General features: G+C 35.7%; 3 protein-coding genes across 6 annotated transcripts in view; 2 read left to right on the top strand and 1 right to left on the bottom strand.

Annotated features, from left to right (window-relative positions):
* Nucleotides 1-1,460: 1,460 nt before the first annotated feature.
* LOC103136756 (myeloid leukemia factor 2) lies at nt 1,461-9,512 on the bottom strand. The gene is made up of 8 exons (XM_007550156.2): nt 9,188-9,512; nt 7,434-7,545; nt 7,302-7,337; nt 6,236-6,289; nt 6,011-6,139; nt 3,858-4,017; nt 2,672-2,881; nt 1,461-1,932 (listed from the first exon to the last, which is right to left on the bottom strand). Exons 1-7 carry the CDS (start codon nt 9,229-9,231, stop codon nt 2,676-2,678), a joined length of 741 nt encoding a protein of 246 aa, XP_007550218.1. The 5' UTR covers nt 9,232-9,512; the 3' UTR covers nt 1,461-1,932; nt 2,672-2,675.
* LOC103136754 (cell division control protein 42 homolog) lies at nt 8,774-15,092 on the top strand. 3 transcript variants are annotated; one of them, XM_016670547.1, is made up of 7 exons: nt 8,774-9,074; nt 10,419-11,204; nt 12,327-12,431; nt 12,518-12,590; nt 12,678-12,787; nt 13,512-13,709; nt 14,319-15,092. In XM_016670547.1, the coding sequence occupies exons 3-7, from the start codon at nt 12,327-12,329 to the stop codon at nt 14,406-14,408; spliced, it is 576 nt and encodes a 191-aa protein (XP_016526033.1). In that variant the 5' UTR covers nt 8,774-9,074; nt 10,419-11,204; the 3' UTR covers nt 14,409-15,092. The 3 variants fall into 3 exon arrangements, with proteins under 3 accessions (XP_016526033.1, XP_007550216.1, XP_016526034.1); XM_007550154.2 differs by lacking the exon at nt 10,419-11,204; XM_016670548.1 differs by lacking the exons at nt 8,774-9,074; nt 10,419-11,204; nt 12,518-12,590 and having other exon boundaries at nt 11,598-12,440; nt 12,683-12,787.
* A 1,940-nt stretch (nt 15,093-17,032) lies between these two features.
* Nucleotides 17,033-21,691, top strand: part of LOC103136753 (cell division control protein 42 homolog) — a 14,451-nt gene continuing 9,792 nt past the window's right edge. For both annotated transcript variants that reach the window (XM_016670418.1, XM_007550149.2), the window contains exons 1-4: nt 17,033-17,140; nt 19,756-19,860; nt 20,000-20,072; nt 20,160-20,269. In XM_016670418.1, coding sequence (XP_016525904.1) covers nt 19,756-19,860; nt 20,000-20,072; nt 20,160-20,269 — 288 coding nt within the window. In that variant the 5' untranslated portion in view covers nt 17,033-17,140. The remainder of the gene's footprint in view (nt 17,141-19,755; nt 19,861-19,999; nt 20,073-20,159; nt 20,270-21,691) is intronic.

Genomic DNA, 21,691 nt, shown 5'->3' with positions numbered 1-21,691 from the left:
ATCGAAGACGAAACCACATGGATGAAAGGAGACAAGGAGACAGGTAGACAGGTAACAGGAGCTGCAGCTGCTGGAAGGAGCATTTAAAAATAGCCACAGAGGTAATTAAAGACACAGAGCGCACAGCAGGAGGGAGGAAGAGAGCCGCTATGGGCGATTTGTCTGAAAACCTCTCTGTTTGCAACATTGTGTCCAGATTCGTGCTTTGGAGGACTGTTGTCACGTCATAACAAAATCTAACATATTTTATGAGAATTTTATGAGATTATCCAATACATTTCAGGAGTTTTGAAAACAAAAACCTGAAAAGTGTGGCATGCATTTATATTCAGATCCCCAGAAGCCACATGACGTAACGCCTCACATTTGAGGACCATTGCATGTTTGGTCATATCACAGCTAAATTCAGCATGTTTTGGGGGATTTTAAGTGATCTACCAATACAGGATGCAGCATTTCAAAAGTTTTGAAAACAAATTCTGAGAAGTGCGGCAAACATTTGTACCAAGAACTCTGGATGATGTGCATCCACAGTGCTGCTGCACGATTTGTTACATCACAAAGCAATTCTGCATATTTTGTGAGAATTTGATGTGATCAACCAACACAAAAAGTTAAGTTTTGAAAATGAAAATCTGAAATGTGTGGCATGCATTTATCTTTCGATCCCCAGAAGCCACATGACCTGAACTCTCACGTTTGGGCAAGTTACAGCAAAATTCAACACATCTTGGGGGATTTTAAGTTATCGACCCACACAAAGTAGAGCATTTCAAAACAAATTCTGAAAAGTGTGGCATGCATTTATACTCTAGCCCTTTCCCCCGATCCCACTAACAAAAACAGTGCAAACAGATAAAAAAAAGTACAACTATGTATAATTTTAGTACAAATAAGAGTTGTGGGAAGGCCTCAGAGGTTTGATTGAGGGCTGTGGTGAAGAGATGTAGCAGTGTCATGCTGTGAGTTTTAATTGAACTAAACAGAGAAAATCTAAGAAAAAAGGAAAAAAGAAAGGGCATGAGGAAGATTTTCATATTAGAAATACACCGTCAGAACTTAAAATGTTTAAATCAAGGTACATTTGTGTGCTAGAATGGTCTAGTCAAAGTCCAAACCTAAATCCAATTGAGAATCTGTACCAAGGCTTGAAGACAAACATTACAATCCGATACGTCAGAGTTTTAAATATTTGCAGCAAAAATACTTGGTGCTGTGATTTCGTAGACGGATGGTTCTGCAATGGTTCGACTCAATGGGTTCAAATAGATGATAAACTTTTGATATCTTTAATTTTCTGCTTTAGATTATTTTCTTTCCACTTCTTAATTACACCTGGACCTGTGAGAGTCGATCACCATGGACAACATAATGCAACAAAACAAGTTCAAACAAACACAAGCGCCACCTGATTCACACATGTAAGATTTACAAACCCAAAACATCACAAGAGACATTTATTAATTATCTAACAATGTTTAATGAACTTTTATTTAGTTAGATTAATTAGGTAACAGTATACAATTCAGTTCACAGACACACTAGTGCCCTCACAAACATAAAATGGACTGTACAGCAGAATTACTGGATGCTACAGCAGCGAACTGCAGCGGGTAAAGACATGTCAAGTTTTGAGAATGAGTATATATTTATATATAAAGTGAGTGGATTTTCACCCATGTTTGCACAGGGGCATCTGTATAGCTCTATGTAACAGTACAGAAGTTGATCTGTAAATGTAGCCATCGAGAGTGTGTTATATTTTGTTGATCGTGTGTGTGTGTGTGTGTGTGTATAATATGTTGCACATGTTTAGACAGTCCAGTCATATCAAACATTAATGACGGGCAGCTCCGTCTTCGGCGTGTTTCACAGCATCGGGGGAAGCGCTCCCTCAGTTCCTTCCATCTGCTTCCTTGAAAAATGGGACACCTGCAGAGACGGAGATCACATCAGACCGGTCCGACGTGGTTCCCACTTCAAAATCCATCCTTTTTCCAGACTTGAAGCGACACAAAGCATTGTTGTTGTTTTTTTTTTGTTTTTTTGTTTTTTACACAAAATATGCCCTTCAAAAAATATACAGATCGTCTTAATATATAATGTGATTAATTATGCATGCCACAGCAATCATAGCCCCATCTCTCTAAGCTGCACACAGTAGCTGCATTTAATCATATTTTCCAATGTATTGATATTTACTGAATAAATGAACAGAATGGAGGAAATTGTAAAACTTAATCTCAACAATTACAGTTTTTTAAATCATTAATTGGAATGTACAATAAATAACGATAAATCAAAATTCTGCATCATAATGAATTACAAACAATATGATAAATGCGGCATTACTATAACACAGAGTGTGAAAACTCTGGTGGGACTGTAAACACTCTTCGAAGGTCAAAGCAGATCTGAGTATAACAGCGATCGTTTCCCATCAGCATAGAGACTTCTGCTACTGCTTGAAAATTCAAAGATTTCCTACTGCGCATCTTTGAGTATGAAATAAGTAACAGCTGCTTCATGAGTCTGTTCCTGAGTTTTTCCTTTAACAGTTAAAACTTACAAACTGTCGGCTCCTGAACCCGGAACAACAACCAAACGAACCATAAACAAGAACGCAGAGCGCTAGCCGAACGAACTCCTACCCCGGGCAGGTCGACCTCACCTTCTCACCAGTCGTAACGCGGACGGGTGTGATGCTGACGATGTCGGGGAGACTCGTGTCGATGGGGGGGTGTTGAGCTGGAAGGGGCAGGAAGGGCCAGCTGCTGCCCTCCTCCGCGCGGGTCCTGACCGTACTCCAGCCCACGGGCGTGTGGGGGAACGTACCGTCCCGCCTCCCTCCTCCACTCCTCATCAAACGCTGCTGCATCACCTGACGACAAACAGGTTTGAAATGTTACTGGAGTTTATCAATGCTTGTGTACACGTATCACGGTTTATACAGTTTACTCAGTAAAATTCAAGCATTTTCAAGGTAACTTAGCTTACTTAGCTCACACTAAGTGAGATAAAAACAATGAAAAAAGAGTTTTCAATTCACTATTATTTGTCTTGTGATGGCATTTTACATTCTAGAGCAGGAGAAATGAAAACTAAAATATAACGGCTCTTACACACCCTATGCAGATCCAAGAACAAAACACTAATTTAACAAAAAGATTATGTTTTTTAAAGTGAAAAAATACAAGCCAACATTTATTTAAATTACCATACGTAGTCATTAAGCCATCAGGAATAATAAATATTCATTACATTGAATCATGTTAAGATAAATTACCTTACTGCTTAAATTAAATACTTACACATAGAAATGACAAAAAAATCTCTAAGAAATGTAAGTTTTCTGGCATGTAGCAAATAGAAATAATTTTTATATTTGTGTCTGATCTGAAGCATGAAAAGTTTAGTCTGAGTTAACTCAAATGTTTAAAGAGACAGAAAAAATGTCTCTTTTTAAATAATAAAAATAATAATAATAATAGTAACTATTTGTAAATCGCTGAACGGTTACAAGGATATAAAAGACAAAATGAAACAGTGCACATTAAAAGCAGATAAAACACCAAGAAGGCAATAAAATCTTTTATTATGAAAATATTTGGTTTTAAATGCAATCAATGTTTTCCGAATTTGGCCTTTTAATCAAATGTTAGATTGCACTTTCTGACAAAACGGTGCAGTTTGAATATCAAGCACTTTCTAGGACTTTATACAGAAATCAAGCACTTTCCAAATCTAATTGAAATCGAAGCTCTTTCAAGGATTTCAAGCACACGTATGAACTCTGAGCACACCAAGGAGCCAAAGAGAAGCTCGTTTTACAAAATATAATCAGCACTCGTACTCACTCTCATCAAGGTTGATGAAGTCTTGCCGTTCCTCTCGATCGCCAGTGCGCCTGTTTCGTGAGCGCTCCATTATGTGCGCTCGCTCCCCGATGTGGTGGCCGATGGCGAGGCGCTCCAGGCCGCTCTCGCTGTCCCTCATCGACTGCCGTGTCTCACGGATCTGAGAGGAAAGACGGCAAGAAATGCAGTTCACAAAACAATCCAATGACCAGAACTTAGAGCTGGGCAATAAGGAAAATAATAAGAGTGCATATCAAATTAGAAGATTAAAAGAAAAAAGTAACATAACCCACATATATTAATTAAGTTTTTTAGTTGCAACACCATTTGGGTTATTTTTCATTTTTTTCATTATTTTTTGTTGTTGTTATTCTCTTATGTAATCTGGTTATTTGCTACTTTGAAGATCGATACCTCCGTTAGTCTATAATGTTTGTTTCGTATCTATTCAAACTCAATAATACTTTATTGATCCCAACGGGAAATTAAATGTAACAAAAGAAGCATTTTTAATATATAGAAGATTTTCACTGAACTCTGATCCAGAACCACACGGCATTCTGGGAGATGTAGGCAGAGGAAAGACTTTGATCCACTCAGCCTCTCACAGAGAGCTAAGCAAGGTTGGTGGAATCAACCAACTCCCTCACTCACTCACTCTTTGGTTGCCTAGTAACTAACTCACTCTTTGGTTGCCTAGTAACTCACTCACTCTTTGGTTGCCTAGTAACTCACTCACTCTTTGGCTACCTAGCAACAACATGTTGAGTAACTGGCGCAGCAGCAGTTTAAGGTTTTGCCACCGTGTCTCATAACTGCTTAAAACTAAACAAAATCAACGATGTGGAGAGAAAACTGTGGCTAAAACAGGAAAAGTCACACCACCAGTTTGCAGAGGTGGGTGGAGTACAGAAAAATAGTATTCAAGTAAAAGTAGCACTACTTCAAAATATTTTTAATCAAGTGAAAGTAAAAAGTATTTGGTAAAAAGTCTACTCAAGTACTGAGTAACTGATCAAATTATCACTCATTTGATATTTCAAAAATACATAATCATCCATCCATTATCTTTACACCCTTGTCCCTTGGTGGGGTCGGGAGGGGTGCTGGTGCCTCTCCAGCTAACGTTCCGCCAGACTGTCACAGGACAACACAGAGACAAACAACCATGCATACACACACTCACACCTAGGGGCAATTTGGAGGGGCCAATTAACCTGACAATCATGTTTTTGGACTGTGGGAGGAAACCAGAGTACCCGGAGAGAACCCACGCATGCACAGGGAGAACATGCAAACTCCATGCAGGAGGGCCAGAGCTGGGAATTGAACCCAGAACCTTCTTGATGCAAGGCAACAGCTCTACCAACTGCGCCACTGTGCAGCCCAATACATAATCAGATGAACCAAAATATAATGTTCTGTGGAAGTTTTGGTATTTTAAAGAGCAAAATGACAATAATTCATGTACATAACAAAAAAAACAAAAACAACAAAATCAGGCAAAAGAAAGTTCTTCCAAATTAGTTTATTTCAATAAAAGAAGTTATGAAGCTTTACCAAAAACTGCAGGTGTGCTTCTTTGTCTGGTGACTTTTTGGTTAAAATATGTTTGTTTTTTATAGAGAATCGAGAAAATTAACTCAAGTAAGATTAGCAATACTTCATAATAAAATTACTCAAGTAAATTAAAAACTAAAGCGTAGCATAAAATACTCCTAAAAGTAAATTTTTTTTTAAAGAAAATTACTCAAGTAAATGTAATTTAGTACATGTAACTAGTTACTACCTAACTCTGCCTGTATGGCAGTACTTCAGATATTTAAAACAAAAAACCAATCAATTATTGACATCTACTGATATGAATCACTTATGGCGATATGTTTTTGCAGCCATGTCATCCTGCCCTACCTGAACTCTGACCAAACCAGAACTCAAATGTTTGTATAACCGAGATTTATGCTGCTCGTGATTTATCCCCCGCCTGTACAGCTGGCGGTTTTTCATGAGTTACTAAGGCCAGAAGAATTTGTTCATGCTTGGATAAACACACGGTTACGGCCCGGCGCTCAGACAGGTGTAAATCAGGCCTTCTTACGCGGTAATATAACGCCGGCCTTGGAAAACAGCTAAAAATGTTAATATATTCCTACCCCTCCGGGGCCTGTTCTTGTTTGACTCGTCTGTTGATAAACTTTGGGAGCTCCAGGGTCTGTGGACGAATACGAGATCACTGTTGAGGAGGAAAATGTTTGACAGTTTGGCGATCCGGACATTCTTTCCTGTGAGAAGAAGACAAAACAAAACGAAAAAGCTGAAGTCAAACCTGAACAGTTTTGTCTTCACAGCTGAGGTTAATGGTTGACAGAGCTGCTTACCATGTTCCCCATCATTTCTCCCATCATGCCAAACATATCCATGAACCCGCCTCCCTGCAAACATGGAGGAAAGCTTTAAGATGTGCAGTTCCTTTAATACAGGGGTTCTTGATTTATTTAAAACAAGAAAACAAGCAATCAGTAGGACAGAGAAAACATGTGAATGCATAACCAAGAACAAAATGATTAGCTTAGCACTGCCTTTTCTGTTTTCTGTAGGAAGAAGTGAACATGTATTGAATCCGACCGCTTATAATAATTTAATGTAAAATGTTACATACCGGCCCTCAAATTATCAAAAATTTGGAAGTAAAACCATGTAATAACATTCATGCGTCTGTTCAATGTACTGTGCTAAAAAGCCAACAAATAAATTATATTTCAGAGACAAAATGGTTGCAAGCCAACTCTCATAACAGGACAAGAAAATCTATGGATACATAATAATAATAATAATAATAATAATAATAATGACAAGTGCAAACAATAACCGGACATACAGCATCAGAGTAGTTACCAACTCCTTCCAATGCACACCTATAAACTCTTTTTAATCTGTGTTATATAACAATAAATAAAATAAAAAAAAACAGAGAAAAAAATCTGACAATAATATATTATTAAACTTGGAGTTTTAGTAAGAAATTTATGATGTTTTTAGGATTATCTAAATTTAAATTACACAAAAGCTTAGTGACAAATTCAATCTAACTTATGCAACAGTTAAAGCAAGTTCAATATTACTCATTGTTGAGTCAGAGTTCATTGTTGTTACACAACTTTACCACGTAATGAGAGTTTTTGGTGATTTGTTTCGGCTTGCTAAAGAACTCTTCGTTTCCAAGCCAGAAAACAATTTAACATTAGCAAGGAAGTGGCAAAAACTTAGTTGCATTAATTGAATTGAAATTACAAAGAGATTTGTTTAAAGTCTCTAAACATATCACAAATATGTGAATAATTTTATTTTAACACAGAATGTACCTACTTTTACCTAAGCTTTTTGTGATAGCAGAAATAAAATAGATGAGCATTTTTGAGAAGAGTAAATAAATCATTTACCCACCATTCCCATCATGCCAAAGGGAGCCAGTGGACCCGCCTAAAACACAAATCTCATGTTAAAAACAAAGAAAATAAAACAAAAACACTAATTTGGGGATTGAACAGATAATATATTGCAGCAGCAGCCTGTTACCTGTCTGCGTGCCGCACGGGGTGGCTGAATCTGGGGGGCGAGAGCGAACGGATCCATGGCGAAGGGTCCAAACATCGTCCTCATCTGCTGCCTGTGGGCAGCAAACGGATCCCTGGAAGAAAATGGTTCAGAAAGTTTAGCTGCGTGAACTGGATTTAAAACAGGTCAAATTAACACAAGATAGAAAAAGAGTGAAACTCAGTAATATTTTCGGGTGTTTCTAAGCTCTTATTTCACAACTGTCTCAGTTTTGGCACCTTGAGTCACATGACTATGGTGATGTACAGAGAGGTTCATGTATATAACAACATAAAGATGTACAAAAACACATGACCATACATATAATGGTCATGCTTTCCATATTGAGACTTTTAAATAAATAAATTTGAAAATATGACTAAATGTATGCAGTTTAGTGACACAAGTCACATTTCTTTATGCAACTTGTGTAAAAACTAAATAAGGTGTTTTTCAAGAACAGCATCAGTTTGTGGGACTATTATTTTTTTAAAGCTAGTAAAAATTAAGTCAACTTCGACAATAATCTTCATGAAATTGTCTTTAGACAGAGGCTTCTGCAAATTTGCTGTAATACAGACGGCTATACCGTCTATAATAACTCTGAAGAATTTGCAGGGTTTCCCCAAGAGTTTTATAAGCCTGGCGGGCCACCAGGCTTTACTTCTGGCCCCACCAGACTAATAATTGCATATTTATTTAAGTCTTTTTAAAATGTTTGCATTTTTAATACTTTATAGTTGGTGTTCAGGTATTAATCTTCCAATAACACATAATTATCAAGTGATATTTTCAAATTTCCTGTAAACTTTAAACATTTTTTAACTGAAAAACATGACGGGCCGCTGGATGAATGACTGCCCTACCATGCAACCACCAGGCTTAGCAAGTTTTCTGGGGGAAACCTTGTAATGAGTTAAAAAAAAACACTTCATTTCCTTTTGGGATCAATAAAGTATTTTTGAAATTTAATTGACTGCCGTGGCATTCAGACACACCCATATCTAAAGTAACCTAGAAAAGTAGTTCGTTATTGACACGTATCACAATTGTGCCACAAAATATTGCAATTAAACTTTAGGTCCATTATGACGAGAGTCTTTTTATGTCTACTATGTATTGTTAAATGTGTGCTCAAGTGCAAACCTACATAAAATAGTTCTTGCATTTTCTTATTCTTCCGATTTACCAGCCATTAAAAATACTTGTTCTACTACTTCCCCAAAACAGAGCCAACATTTTGATCAGATTCAAGATTTTAAAACTAATTATAAATCAAATAAAGGTTTTCAGAAATAATCATGTTTATTTATTTATCTAAAGAAAGAAAATACAAATTTTTTATACATTTAGTCGAACAGAGTGACGGGCTGATGTAAATATGCAGGGTCAGAAATTACCAGAAAAGACCAGAAATGTCCTGCTGTTAGCTCATAAATAGCTAAGACGAAACAACAGGAAATGTGGTGTTGATCGGTTTTTGCTATAGCAGGTCTTTTAACACATTACTTTCGGGAACTGATAGTTCTCGTGTATTTATTTAATTATTTTTTTCGCTTTATTGTCTATCCAATATGGTGGACCGCTACAGGCCCCCACCACAGCTGGCTACAATAACGAAAGGTAGGCTACCTTCAACAGGGCGCTGTGAAAACGCAACCTCACCGCACCGGCACTGCACAACAACAACAAAAATAACACAGTTCAGACCAAATGCAGAAAAAGTCAATGCTTACATCATGAAGGGATCATCTTCGGCGTCATTCAAGAAGCGAAACATGCTAAGCGGTTTAACTCAGCTGGCTGATGCTAGCCAGCTAACTTGAGTTAAAGAGACGTAGAGAAAGAGTGACAGTCTCACTTTCAGGTCGGGCTGAAATGTTGGACTTTTAGCCCGGCAGCTTCCCGGAGAAAACGACACAGCAGCTGTATCTCTTTCTCAACGAGGTTTCTAGCTGAAACTGTCACTAGACAGTAAATTCCAGAAACCTGGAGCAAACATTGAAAACGGAAGTCCGTCCCGTAACAAAGGAAAACACCGCTGCTAACAAGCTAGCATCGAAGCTAACGAAGGTGACTTCCTTTGCTTTTCAAAATACACCATTTCCGAATAAACTTTTCACAATAATTATTCATTATTCAGACAAGTTTGCTATATATTATAGAAAAAGGTCGTATATGCTCTATAAAAACTAATTTACTCAAACTAGAAGCTCGTTTCAGTTTGTTGTTTACATATTGCTAGTCCATAACAATAAAGCTATGTCAATGCACTAAACAGAAAATACTAATCATTTAAATGCAATTATAAGAATTACAGTTTACCCTCAGTTCCATACAATTACACCTGAATATGACAACTTCAGATTTACGTCTGAAGTTGACATGTTAAAAATGTTTTTAAAAAAACGTATTAAAATGTTTTATTGGTCTGAGGTAGTATTTCTATTTTTAAATGTTATGTTTTCATTTGCTCTAAGCACAAAATTATCATAATTAACAGAAATAAAGGCGTGACAACATCCTGTCTAAGTAATTAGTCTATTTAATGTATTTCACTTAATGGACTGAGTTACTAAAATAAACTTCAATAATATTCAAATTTACTGACTGGGTCTGAGAATGGAAACAGGATGTTCTTTTCTTATGAAAGCAAATTATATCTTGTTAGCAAGGGGAAAGTAGCTAACTTTAGGATTTTAAAGTTAGCTACAAAAAAGATGAAAAGAAAAACAAACTTGAATGGAGACAGAAGTTTTATCCAAAGTGAAAACATGGATTAATTTTCAGCATTACTGCCATGTTAACAAGATGTAAGAGGAGTGAGTGTAAAAATACATTCATACTTCTACCCACTCCTTTGAACATGCAGATATACTTTACTGTTCCTTTGTGTGTTTTTCTGTTGTTTTACATTTGTTTTAGTTGTAAATAACTAATTCTTTTCTTACACTACCCTCAATAAAGTCTGTTTTATAGTGGGACAATGGAGGAGATCTGGCTGATGTTTCATGAAGCTTCAGACGGTGTTGGAGAGGCGTTGAGCTGCAGCTGCTCTCTGTAAATGTTGCATGATGACCCAGACACTACAACTTAACAAAGGATAACTTCTTTCTTTTGGATCAAGCTGCATGCTCCCCTTACCTAAAACACACTGAAAATGTTTTGAGAAAATTGGCAGAGAAGAATTACAACAAAGTTTGTCAAAACTCTTGATCAGTTGATGAACAGTCCTAGTTTAAAGCGCCGTCTCTGCTTTCTCTCTCGTTCATGTTGTTTTTAATTTTTCCTTTTTCATCTTTGTAATGAATATAAGTGTTTGCTCTTGTACAGATTAATTCAGTTCTTTGTTGATAAATCAGGAATTAAATTAACCCCATATTTGGCAGCTGAGTTCAGTTTTCTCTAACCACACTCCATGCGATGGTCTGGGTCTGATTTGTTGCTTCAGGACCTTCATAATTTGCTCTAATTGATGAATAGATGAATTCTACCCAAAGCAGAAGAAATCAGTAAATACTTTATGCATTGCATAAATTCACAGCTACTAAACTGAATCAGTAAATTACAATTTTATTACTGGAAAACAAACACCTCCTCCTGCAGGATATGAGACATGGAGTGTTCGTTTCTTTTATGATGTGCAGCTACGCCACGGATAACGTAAGATAATATTTTCCATAAACTAGAGCACAAAGTTCAAGCCTTCAGTGGGAAAGTAGCCTGTGTCTGACTCGTCAAGGAAAAACTACAGTAAGTAAAGCTGAAAAGAACTGCTGGTTACAAAATTATTATATTCTGGAACATTATGAAGTTTTCAGAGATTAAATGCTTATTTATATAAGAAATTATTACCAAAATCCTGTAAATATTGATATGATTATAGATGAAAGGTCAAAGTCTTCCTAAATCATGTACTAAGATCATAGCCTATCCTCTACAAAAATAAACAGAAATAGTCTTCACATGTCATTCTTTGTAATGAATCCATATGAATTAATTTTTTTTAATTAAATAATTGAATTTTTTATTTATTTTGGATGTAAAGAAAATCATAATGTAACAGAAAGAACTTTAAAAAAAATCAATTTAAAAAAAAAAGAGATACCAAGAGGCTCCAAGGTTGATTTTAATTTGCTTAGAGACGAGAGCTACTTTTAAATTAAACTGTTAATTCTGCTTCATACTGAAGTTTAAAATGTTTATGTCATGATATGTGCAGAAATCGGACCAGAATGCAGACAGGAGTCTGCAGTAGCCTCATGACTGTAATGTTTAACAGAGAGGAGCATGAATAACTTACAGAAACCCAGATGATACAGAACAGAAAGGAACCAACAAGGTAACAGAGAACTGACGGGTCTTTATACAGAAGGCTTAATCAAGAAATGAGGAACAGCTGGAGGGAAAGAGCAGGCAGAGGAGAAAATAGAGAACAGCTGGGAAGAGGAGCAGGCTGACAAAGATGAAAAGGAGGAAAATGACAAAACAGAATCTAAGAAGAAGAAGAAAGAAGCACCAATCTAAGGAAACAAAGAAAGAATAAATTAACTGAGATGGGAAATAATCTGAACTGGAAAAGTCTAAATAAATAACCAAATCTTAAATGAAAACAAATTACGGCTAAGACAGAATGCTAACATTTTTTTTCTTTTCATCCAGCATTAATTTAACCTGCAGTCACAAGAGATTAACTTTCCAAAATGTTTTCCAGATTTTATCAAAGTTGCATTTGAATGGTCTCAGAAGCACACAAGACGATTTATTTTAGTTTATTGCAGCATGAAGATGTTTTTAACCGTTTTGGTTGGAATATTGATGTGTTCGCGTCTGTTTTTGCTCGAGCACATTCATATTCTGTTTGTTTCCTCATAGATGCAGGTACTGAAATGTGTAGCGGTGGGAGACAGTGAAGCTGAAAAAACGGCCTTATTGATCGCCTACACAAGAGGCTGCAATCCTTCAGAATATGTGCCAAAAGTAAGCAATGTGTTGTAAAATTAATTTATTATTTAGTTAGCAATATAAAATGTGATTTTCTATTTTGTTTTTGTTTGTGCTCTAAGGTTTTTACCGACTATGCAGTCACAGTAATGATTGGTGGACAGCCCTATATTCTTGGCCTGTTTGACACAGCAGGTAATTGTCCTTAAAAGTTTTTTTTGTTTGTTTTTGTTTCAGTTTTATACATCTCTTTGTAAAATTATCTCTTGTTGATGCTTTCAGGTCAGAATGACTATGACAGACTGCGACCATTAAGTTACCCGAAAACAGACGTGTTTCTTGTGTGCTTCTCCGTTGTTCACCCAACATCTGTTGAAAGCGTCAAAACAAAGGTCGCTGTCTTTTGAACACTGAATGTTGTTAATGTTTAGTTTTGTTGTTGCTGATTCAAAATGTTTCCAGAAGTCTAAAATTATTCATACCACTGGCAAAGTTGAATCTTTTAATTTTAGATGTGCACCAAAAATGTACCACCAACTTACCATCTTATATTTGATGTTAATGAGTATGTCTGAAGTTGTTGAGGATTTCAAATGAAACAAAAATGTAATTGTTGATTCACTACCCCTGATGTGAACAAACATCTTTTAATCTCCATGGTAACCATTCAGCTGTGCAAAATGCCAGCTTCTTTGTTGAATGAAAAGTAACTTAATTTAAATCTGGCAAAGCCATTTTTAATTTAATCTAACCCCACAAAGACTTTAAAATAAAGTGAACAGAATCCCATTTTTTACTTTAAATTTCACATTTCAGAATTATATTTTCAACATATCTGCTTAAATTGTAAGCACAGGTGAAAGAATCTTTATTTTGGTATATTTTGCCCCGTTTTTTTCTTATTGACAATTCAAATAAAAATACTTTATTAATCTCAGAGGGAATTTAAATTAAAAAGGATCTTCAGACCAGTGTTTGCAATTAAGAGGAAAAAGTTTATTTCCTCCAATTAGATAAATAATGAGGTGGTGATTAGCAGCAACAAGAGGTTGATGCCTTCATTTTGCAGTGATTACTCCAACATTGTCTTGCATTATTTATTTTTTTTGTTTCTAGTGGGTTCCTGAGATTTCTCACCACTGTCCTGGCACACCATTCCTGTTAGTGGGCACACAGACACACCTGCGGGGCGACAGCCACACAGTCCAGGAGCTGGTGAAGACCAAACATTGCCCCGTCTCCCCCCAGGATGGAGAGAAGCTGGCCAGAGCGCTCAGAGCGGTCAAATATGTGGAGTGCTCCATGATCACACAGGTACAGAGATTAATTTTTACAGCAACAAATCATATTTCTATGGAAAAAGAATATGGCCACACAAAAAAAAAAAAAATAAAATAAAATCCCAGATGAATTGACTTTTTTTTTTCTCAGAATTTTGACTTTTCTCCAGAATTCTGAGTCTAATCTCAGGATTCTGAGATTAGAATCCTGAGATTAGATTAGAATCCTGAGAACTCAGACGTTCTCAAATGTCTGAGTTTTCAAATTTCTAAATCAGAATTTTGAGTCTAATCTCAGAATTCTGATTTTAATTTCAGAAATCCGACTTCTCAAAATTCTGACTTTTTTTCTCAGAATTCTGACATTTTTCCAGAATTTTGACTTTTCTCCAAGATTCTTTTTTTTTTCTTCAAAATGTTGACTTTTCTCATAATTCTGAGTTTAATCTCAGAATTCGGATTTTAATTTAAGAAATCTCTTTTCTTCAAAACTTTGACTTTTTTTCAGAATTTTGTCTTTTTTCTTTTTTTTGACATAAAAAATAAGTTGTTTTTTTTAGTGGCCCTATTCCTCTTCTGTACTTTTTTGATGGATCACAAACACGTTTTGTTCTTTTTGTTGTTTTTCTTGCTCTTTGAAAAGGAAAGCGTTAAGACGGTTTTTGACGAGGCCTTACTGGCAGCCCTGGAGGTTCCTAAAGTCAAAAAGAAGAGGTTGTGTGTTGCTATCTGAAGCAAGGCCAGCAGTATGAGATGTAATGCTGCACACATTTGGTGGGACTTCTGAACTGGAGGAAGTTATGAAATCAAATTTCCCAACTGGGATGTGATAAATGTGCACCTTAGCTGCTGTTTCTGTTTGCAGAAACGCCTGTGAGGAACTTTAATCCAAATGTGCCTGATTGACATGTGACGTTGTAAACCAACATCCGAAGCGGGTGATCACATCAGTGTTTTCTTTCTGGAGAAAAAAAAAAAACAGAAGACAGAAGAAGAAGGTTTCTATTTGATATTTTTATTACAGCCACTACTTTTGAATAAATTACTTCATATGAGTTAATATTTATTCAGTTTGAATGTAGGGTTATGAGTGTGACAGTTTGGGTTTCATCTGTTGGTTTTTTTTTTTTTTTTCACCCTTTGTCTCATGTGTCACCGCCTTCTTTTATTTTTATGGTGGTTGGAAAACAACTTAAGGTGCATTACTGCTGTCTCTGTGTCACCTCCTTCCTCTGTAATTATTTCCAGCTGTTCCTTAATTACCCCGGTGTGTATACATGTTCTCACCTGTGTTATTGTTCCCTGTTGGATTGTTACATCAACCTCTGCTCTGCCCTTTTGTGTCGCCAGCGGCTACTGCAAGTCTTTTAGGCATTATTAAATTACTTTTCTTTAATAAAGGATATTGTGAATAAGTTAAACATTGGAAGCTCCTTATATCACACCCTGATCAGTTAATTAACTCAAAACACCTGCAAAGGTTTCCAGAGCCTCTAAATTAGGGGTGTCCAAAGTGAGGTCCAGGGGCCATTTAAGGCCCTGAAGATGATTTTGCACAGCCCTCAATTGCAACCTTGTTTGTTTTTTTTTTTTTTTTTTTATTTAATTTAATAGCAAATGGGACTACAAATATCCAATGACTTTTACTAAAAGATTTGGGTATGTCCATTTATTAAACTTGAAGAGCGAGTCATCCTATTCAGAAAAAAATAGACAAATATTTTCAACCTGAAGAATTTGACATTGTTTGCTGTTTTTTGTTTTGTTTTCTTCAAACTTGAGACTTTGTTTCAGCTCTAAAATGATTTACTGATCCCTTTTCCACACAAACTAGAGCATGTTGCACAACATATTTAGTTTATTTAATTGTTGAGCAGATAAAAATTTAATGAATAAAATTTTCTATAATTGTAATTTAAAATATGACACCATGGCAAAAGGTTTGGACAGCACTGCTCTAAATGGATCAGTAGGCTACACAATTGTAGTGAGGACAAATTAGAAGTTTGTCCTCTCTACAATTGTATACCTATAATTCAGGTATAATTAGAGTAAAGGTGCACACTTGTATGGGTCATCCACTTTTTTTAAAAAAAAATTCTGCTCTCTAAGAATTATATTTTACTTGGATTTGAAAAATGATGCATTAAATGTGGGAAAAATAGGAAACTATATTATTTTTGTTTGTATTTTGGATGCTAAAATTTGGAGTTTGTAAAGTGTAAATCATGTTTTTGTTTTTGTAAGCACCTTTTATAAATATGAAAATGACTCTTTAGGCCTTTCTGTTCGAGAAAGTGCTTTTTTTTGTTCAACTGTTTTGTTCTGAAACCTAAAAATAATTAAAGTTTTTCTTATTTTAAAGTAAATTAAAAATACAAACTCTAACGAGTGAATTCCATGTTGAAACACCTCCCCCTGCTGGACGCCAAGGGAGGTGTTTCTGTTCTTGTGTGATGCGCGGCTGCGTCATAACAGGAGCAATAAAAATGCTTGTTTACAGTCCGGATTGCGCACAAAGTTCGAGCCTTAAACCCAGGTGTCACCTGCCGGAAACGATCAAGGTGAGTACATCTGGAAAAAACGTGACAGAATGTTTTATAGGTCCAAACACGAAGCAACCGAGTAATGTAAAGACTTTGAAGTTATGTTTGGATCAAATAAAGTGGTTACTTCTAATATTACTAAAATATGTAATAAAATAATCAATGAAGAAATGTGGAAATTGTGCACACAGAACATTTTTAAAGGACTGAAAAAGTACCGTTTGCATGCATGAAGTAAAAAAAAAAGTAAATATGACGCTAAGAAAAGACGAAATGTGGTTATTTCCTCATTTAAAATAGGAAAGACACGTAATGAAGCATATAATGCGAAATGCTATGGTGGTGGTGGTGGTGGTGGAGGGGCAGGGGGGGAGGCCAAGCTTAAAAGTTTTGAAAGAATGAATAAAATCACATTTTGAATGTGGTTGTAACTTAAAATGTAAAAATGTTTAGATTACTCTCAGATAGTGTATTCTGATGTTTTAGTTAGCTTTTATCTGTTCTAATGTTTCTGAGTGAAACGATGACTGTGATGACTGGGGAAATGTCCTATAACCAAGCAGGTAAATGTCTCTGAAAAGACTATTTTTCAGTTGCTATATTTCAAGTTAAGATAGTGACTGAGACAGAAACTTAAAGAACAACATAAAAAAGAAAACAAAAGCAATAAATAAAAATCACTAAGCACTACACAGGTAAACACAAGACTCCACTAGAAGGAAAAATATTTATATACGCACTCGTACATAAATTATTAAAACGTTTTCATTTGTACATTGTAATACACTTCATGTCCAGCAGGAGGCAGTATGTCAGTTCCTCTAAAGAACTAAATCTTGTGTGGTTTGCGGCTGCGCAGAAAATAGTTCTACCCTCAAACCCGGATGAAACCAACGCCTAACTTGTCGGTAGAAAAACGGTAAGCTGAACAAAAAAATAAAGAGTTAAAAATAGGTTGTTTAAATAGGTTGTTTATTGGTTGCCGCAGTCTGGGATGTATGAATAGACAACTCCCAGAAATATAAAGTATTTACGGAGATGAATCGTGTGTACATTAGTGAAGCAGTTTTTGAGTTTGTTAAAGTTTCCTGTATGTTAGCTTTACCTTGTGTTCTTATTAATTATAATACTTCTGTCACCTTGGGTAAGCTATTGTCACCTCTGTTTTTGTTAACTATGTTTTTTTTCATTAGTAGGTTTGTTTTATGGTTTAGTGGAAGAAAGATACTAAAAATTATATTTTAAATCTAATTATTGTAATTTTAAGTCACTGTAAAGCCATACTCAGTTTTATTATCCATAGCTGGTCGGTTTTATGTTTTTTTTGTTTTGTTTGTTTTTATACGATATGACTTCTAAATATCGCCTGTTTAGGCTTCACGTTTTAGTTGGTTTCTGATCTCGGAGCTTTGCTCATTTAGCGGAAGTGTTTGCAGTATCCGCTTCTAAATCACATTCAGCTAATAAGCAGTCTTTCTACAGTCTCCCCCCATTTTTTTTTTTTTTTTACATCTTTGGTATGCAGCATATGCGGAAGCCGCTCTCTGACATTAGTAGAGTTTGTTCCCACATGCATTAACAAGTCTAGTCAGGGTGATTAGGCTTATTTTCTTACTTTTACTGATTGAAGACGTTTATAATTTACTTAAGTCAAATGAAGCAACTGATAAAAGGCATAAATATTGAACTGTCACAAGAAAATGTATTGGAAGTATTACGGTAGAAAGAAGTACACCATTTATACTTTAGGGTTTTATGTTTTTCGCAGGGTTATGTTATTCAAAAGGGATATTAAATTTAGAAAAATCGCTGTAGTGATTTCTTTGATCTTAAGTTTTACACAGAGGTGTGTGCAGAGCACCCCAACATCGTCGGCGTATTTTTACTCAAGTAAAAGTAAAAAGTAGTCATGCAAGTAATGACTCCAGAATGATTGAAAAAGTATTTGCTAATACTGAGTATCTGATTTTAACGACTGTTTTTATAATTTACAATGATCTGATCATTATAGAATTTTGTAATTTTACAGACTAAAATGGAAAAAATAATACAAAATAACACATTTTAATGATTGAAATAAATTCTAAGATAAGTAAATGTGAAACGAGAAACTAAAAGAGAAATGTCAAAGGAAATGTGTCTAAGTTAGATCACAAGCTCACAGTGACGCATAATTTTGAGTTATTTCACCTGACTTAAATGTGTGGGTATAGTTTGGAAAAGAAAAAATGAGGAAGCCCTTCGGGTCCGTCTGCTTCCACACAGAACCGCCACAAACAGGAGTTGATTCTTGTGGTTTAGACTGCCGACAATTTTTGGGTTTCTGGTCTGGATTCTAACAGATTCGTCTGTCTTTCAGCTAGACGAGTTTTATTTCTTACATAAACATGCGGAAAGCTCTGCTCTTTCTTCTTGATTTAACATCAATACAGCGTAGAGCTGATCTGGAGATTAGTTTTTGAAATAACTGATTATTAATCCTTTTCCATATAGCTGATTATTTCTGTCTGGTCTGTCACAATGAAGTGTTTTTCAAATGATCTGATCAAAAGAGTGAAATGTGTGCAAAGAGTTTATTTCCTGAGCGTTCCTGTCATTACATAGTTTTATACTTGGAGGTTCAGATACTCGCATGACTGCTGGAAAAACTTACTGTCTGGAAAAGGTATAAAATTGTGAAACAAACAATTGTAAGTGCCTTGCTGTAATTATTCACACTCCTTAGGAGTGGCGCCACGAGGATGCTCTTTTTACCACTAGTTGATTAGTTAGTGGAGGAAATTACTCTTAGTATTCTGTTTTAGAAAAAATGTTCCACCACTAACGATTTTTTTTCCTCCAGTTTGTTTTTGAGAACATCAGGTGTGTACAGGACGGAAACAATTTAAAAGTGTTTCTCAAAATGTGTAACAAGTGGATTTACGGAGATGGTTCTAAAAAACAAGAACCGTCGATTTAAACAAATCCTTAATTTATTTTTGTTTATTTAGAAGTTGTCACTTTTTATGGTTGAATGTAAGCCTGTCACAATAAGCAATTTAGTAATTAATCGCATGATAAATTAAAATGAGCTGAACATTGCCATAGTTCTGAAGGGTAATTTTGCTTTTTACTGATGGTTTTGTTTGAATTGAAATCATTTTTTCTTCTGTAAAGATCCTTGATACGGCGTTAAATTGGCGCTATATAGAAAAACTGAATTGAATTGTAAGTGGGTTTTATTTATTTTTATTTGTTTTGGTTTTTGTGTATTATTTTGGATATTTAAAATATATCCCAGTACCAGTGTTGAGTGTTAATTACAAAATTAAAATCTTTTGGTCTTTGGGAGGGTGAACAATATGAATACATCACTTGAAAATTGTCTCAAAACAACAACCTTATTGTTTATCACTAACTTTTTTGGGACAATAGTTGAATGTAAGTTGATGTGCTGCCTTCATGTGAGGGCACGAATGCCATTGTTAAGCTTATTAAAACAGAAATCCGTCATGAAGCGTCTTGCTGACTTGTTGCTCTTCTGTTTCATTGCAGATGCAGACTATAAAATGTGTAGTTGTAGGGGACGGTGCAGTCGGAAAAACCTGCTTGTTGATTTCCTACACAACCAACAAGTTTCCCTCAGAATATGTGCCCACAGTAAGACATTTTAACAATGACTCATCCTGTAAACTCACAGCTTTAGAGCCGCTCTTCATGTATATTTGTTCATGTTTTAAACTCATTAACCTCTGGTCCTGCAGTGGGATTTCTCAACCTGCTCTGTTTTCTTTCTAAGGTTTTTGATAATTATGCAGTGACGGTGATGATTGGGGGGGAGCCCTACACGCTGGGCCTCTTTGATACAGCAGGTAATTATCTCTGGAAAGTTTGGCTTCTGTAAGTTTTCTTTGGCTCAAACTAAAATAAGTCTTGTTTGTTGTTTTTGATGCTCTCAGGTCAGGAGGATTACGACAGGCTGCGTCCTCTCAGCTACCCACAAACAGACGTTTTCCTCGTATGTTTCTCAGTCGTCTCCCCGTCGTCATTTGAAAACGTCAAAGAAAAGGTCGGTGTTAGAGCGTAAAATGGTAATTAAGACAAAATCTGGTTGAACCCATTATCCAGCTGAGGAAATTCAAAGACAATATGTTAAACCATAAAAACAAGAAACAGGATTGTGTGGTTTGTTCACAGCCATGTTTTATCACCTCTCCTTATTACTGTAAGTAGGGAGGAACTGAGCAGACCAGCTGCTGAAATGTGTAAACTGGAGGGTTTTGGTTATTACGCAGTTTCAAGCGGTCTTTTTATTGTTGTCGCTATTTTCCTCACAGCAAGCTGGATGTTATTTATAGGCTAACCAGTTACTGTTGTAAATGTTGCAGAAAGTGCAGTGTCATTGTGCTGCTGAAATAAGAAGTGCTATGTTTTCTTATATAGAAGACCTACTGTAAGTATGGGATTCCTGGGAACATCAGCCAGAAAGAAAAATCTTCCATAAATTCATGGAAATGTTTTGTATTTGTACTATAAAACTGGCTCATAGCGACTGAAAACTGTGGAAATGTGAGAGATTTACACATTGAAGATGTGTAGAAATATTTACCCATTTTCTAGCCTCTCAAAGTGCCTTTAAAGTACAAGTTATTGACCCACATTCAAAAAAGCAGATCACTGTCTTGCTCATTTACACTCTGACTCTTGTTGGTGGTGGAAGTAAACCCATAACCTCTGATTAGAAACAGCTACACTTGCTAAAGAGCTAAATATGCCACAGCCTGTGCTGGGGTTGAGTTTTCACAATTAACCCTGTTGGTCTACAGCAGCGGTCTCAAACTCATTTTGGGCCAAATCAAGATCGTGAATGCTCTTAAAGGGCCGTTTGTGCCAGATGGTTTGATAAAACCTGTTCACAAACTGTTAAAATATCAGTTCATTCTTAAAATTAAATAATAATATTGAACATCTTTCTAGGATTTTCTGATTCTTTTGGGGATTTTTTGCAATAAAAATCGAAGTGTTTGTGGTAGCAATTTGGAAATATTTGCGGTATTTATTTATAATAAATTCGACTTTTTATTACTTGCTTTTTAGATTATGGACTATAATCTGACATGAGTATAGTCACATTTTCTAAAATCTTACCTCTACTATATTTTTGGAGGGGGGTATCTCAATAGTTTTTGCAGTTGCGAGTGTGTTTAAGCTAGAGCTGCACAACATATTGAATATTGTTTAAAATGGCAACTTCCTGAATCCAGTATTTACTGGGATATTATGTTTCAAGTGTCAGCTATTCACACTCTGTAAATAGAGAACACATTTTACCACTTTGGATGGATTTTTAAGTGCCATAAATGTCCAGAATGATGCATATCTGTAGTGGTAGAAATGCTAAAATCGCTGACAGAAAAGACCATTGTGTTCTGATAAACAAGACTGAAAAATGCCCTGCTTCAAGCTTATTGTACATCCTTTATTTTATATT

Source organism: Poecilia formosa, unplaced genomic scaffold (assembly GCF_000485575.1).
Source record: "Poecilia formosa unplaced genomic scaffold, Poecilia_formosa-5.1.2 Scaffold34, whole genome shotgun sequence".
Taxonomy (NCBI): Eukaryota; Metazoa; Chordata; class Actinopteri; order Cyprinodontiformes; family Poeciliidae; genus Poecilia; species Poecilia formosa.
The sequence above is the reverse complement of the archived record's forward strand: the minus strand, read 5'-3'. Positions and strand labels throughout refer to the sequence as shown.

Bases quoted from the DNA above. Each gene is read 5' to 3' on its own strand.
- LOC103136754 (XM_007550154.2), top strand. From the start codon at position 12,327: ATGCAGGTACTGAAATGTGTAGCGGTGGGAGACAGTGAAGCTGAAAAA. The intron at 12,432-12,517 runs GTAAGCAATGTG...TTGTGCTCTAAG, and splicing joins CTTCAGAATATGTGCCAAAA to GTTTTTACCGACTATGCAGT. The intron at 13,710-14,318 runs GTACAGAGATTA...CTCTTTGAAAAG, and splicing joins AGTGCTCCATGATCACACAG to GAAAGCGTTAAGACGGTTTT.
- LOC103136756 (XM_007550156.2), bottom strand. From the start codon at position 9,231: ATGTTTCGCTTCTTGAATGACGCCGAAGATGATCCCTTCATGAT. The intron at 6,140-6,235 runs GTAAGCAGCTCT...TTCTTCTCACAG, and splicing joins GAGAAATGATGGGGAACATG to GAAAGAATGTCCGGATCGCC. The intron at 2,882-3,857 runs GTGAGTACGAGT...GTTTGTCGTCAG, and splicing joins CTTCATCAACCTTGATGAGA to GTGATGCAGCAGCGTTTGAT.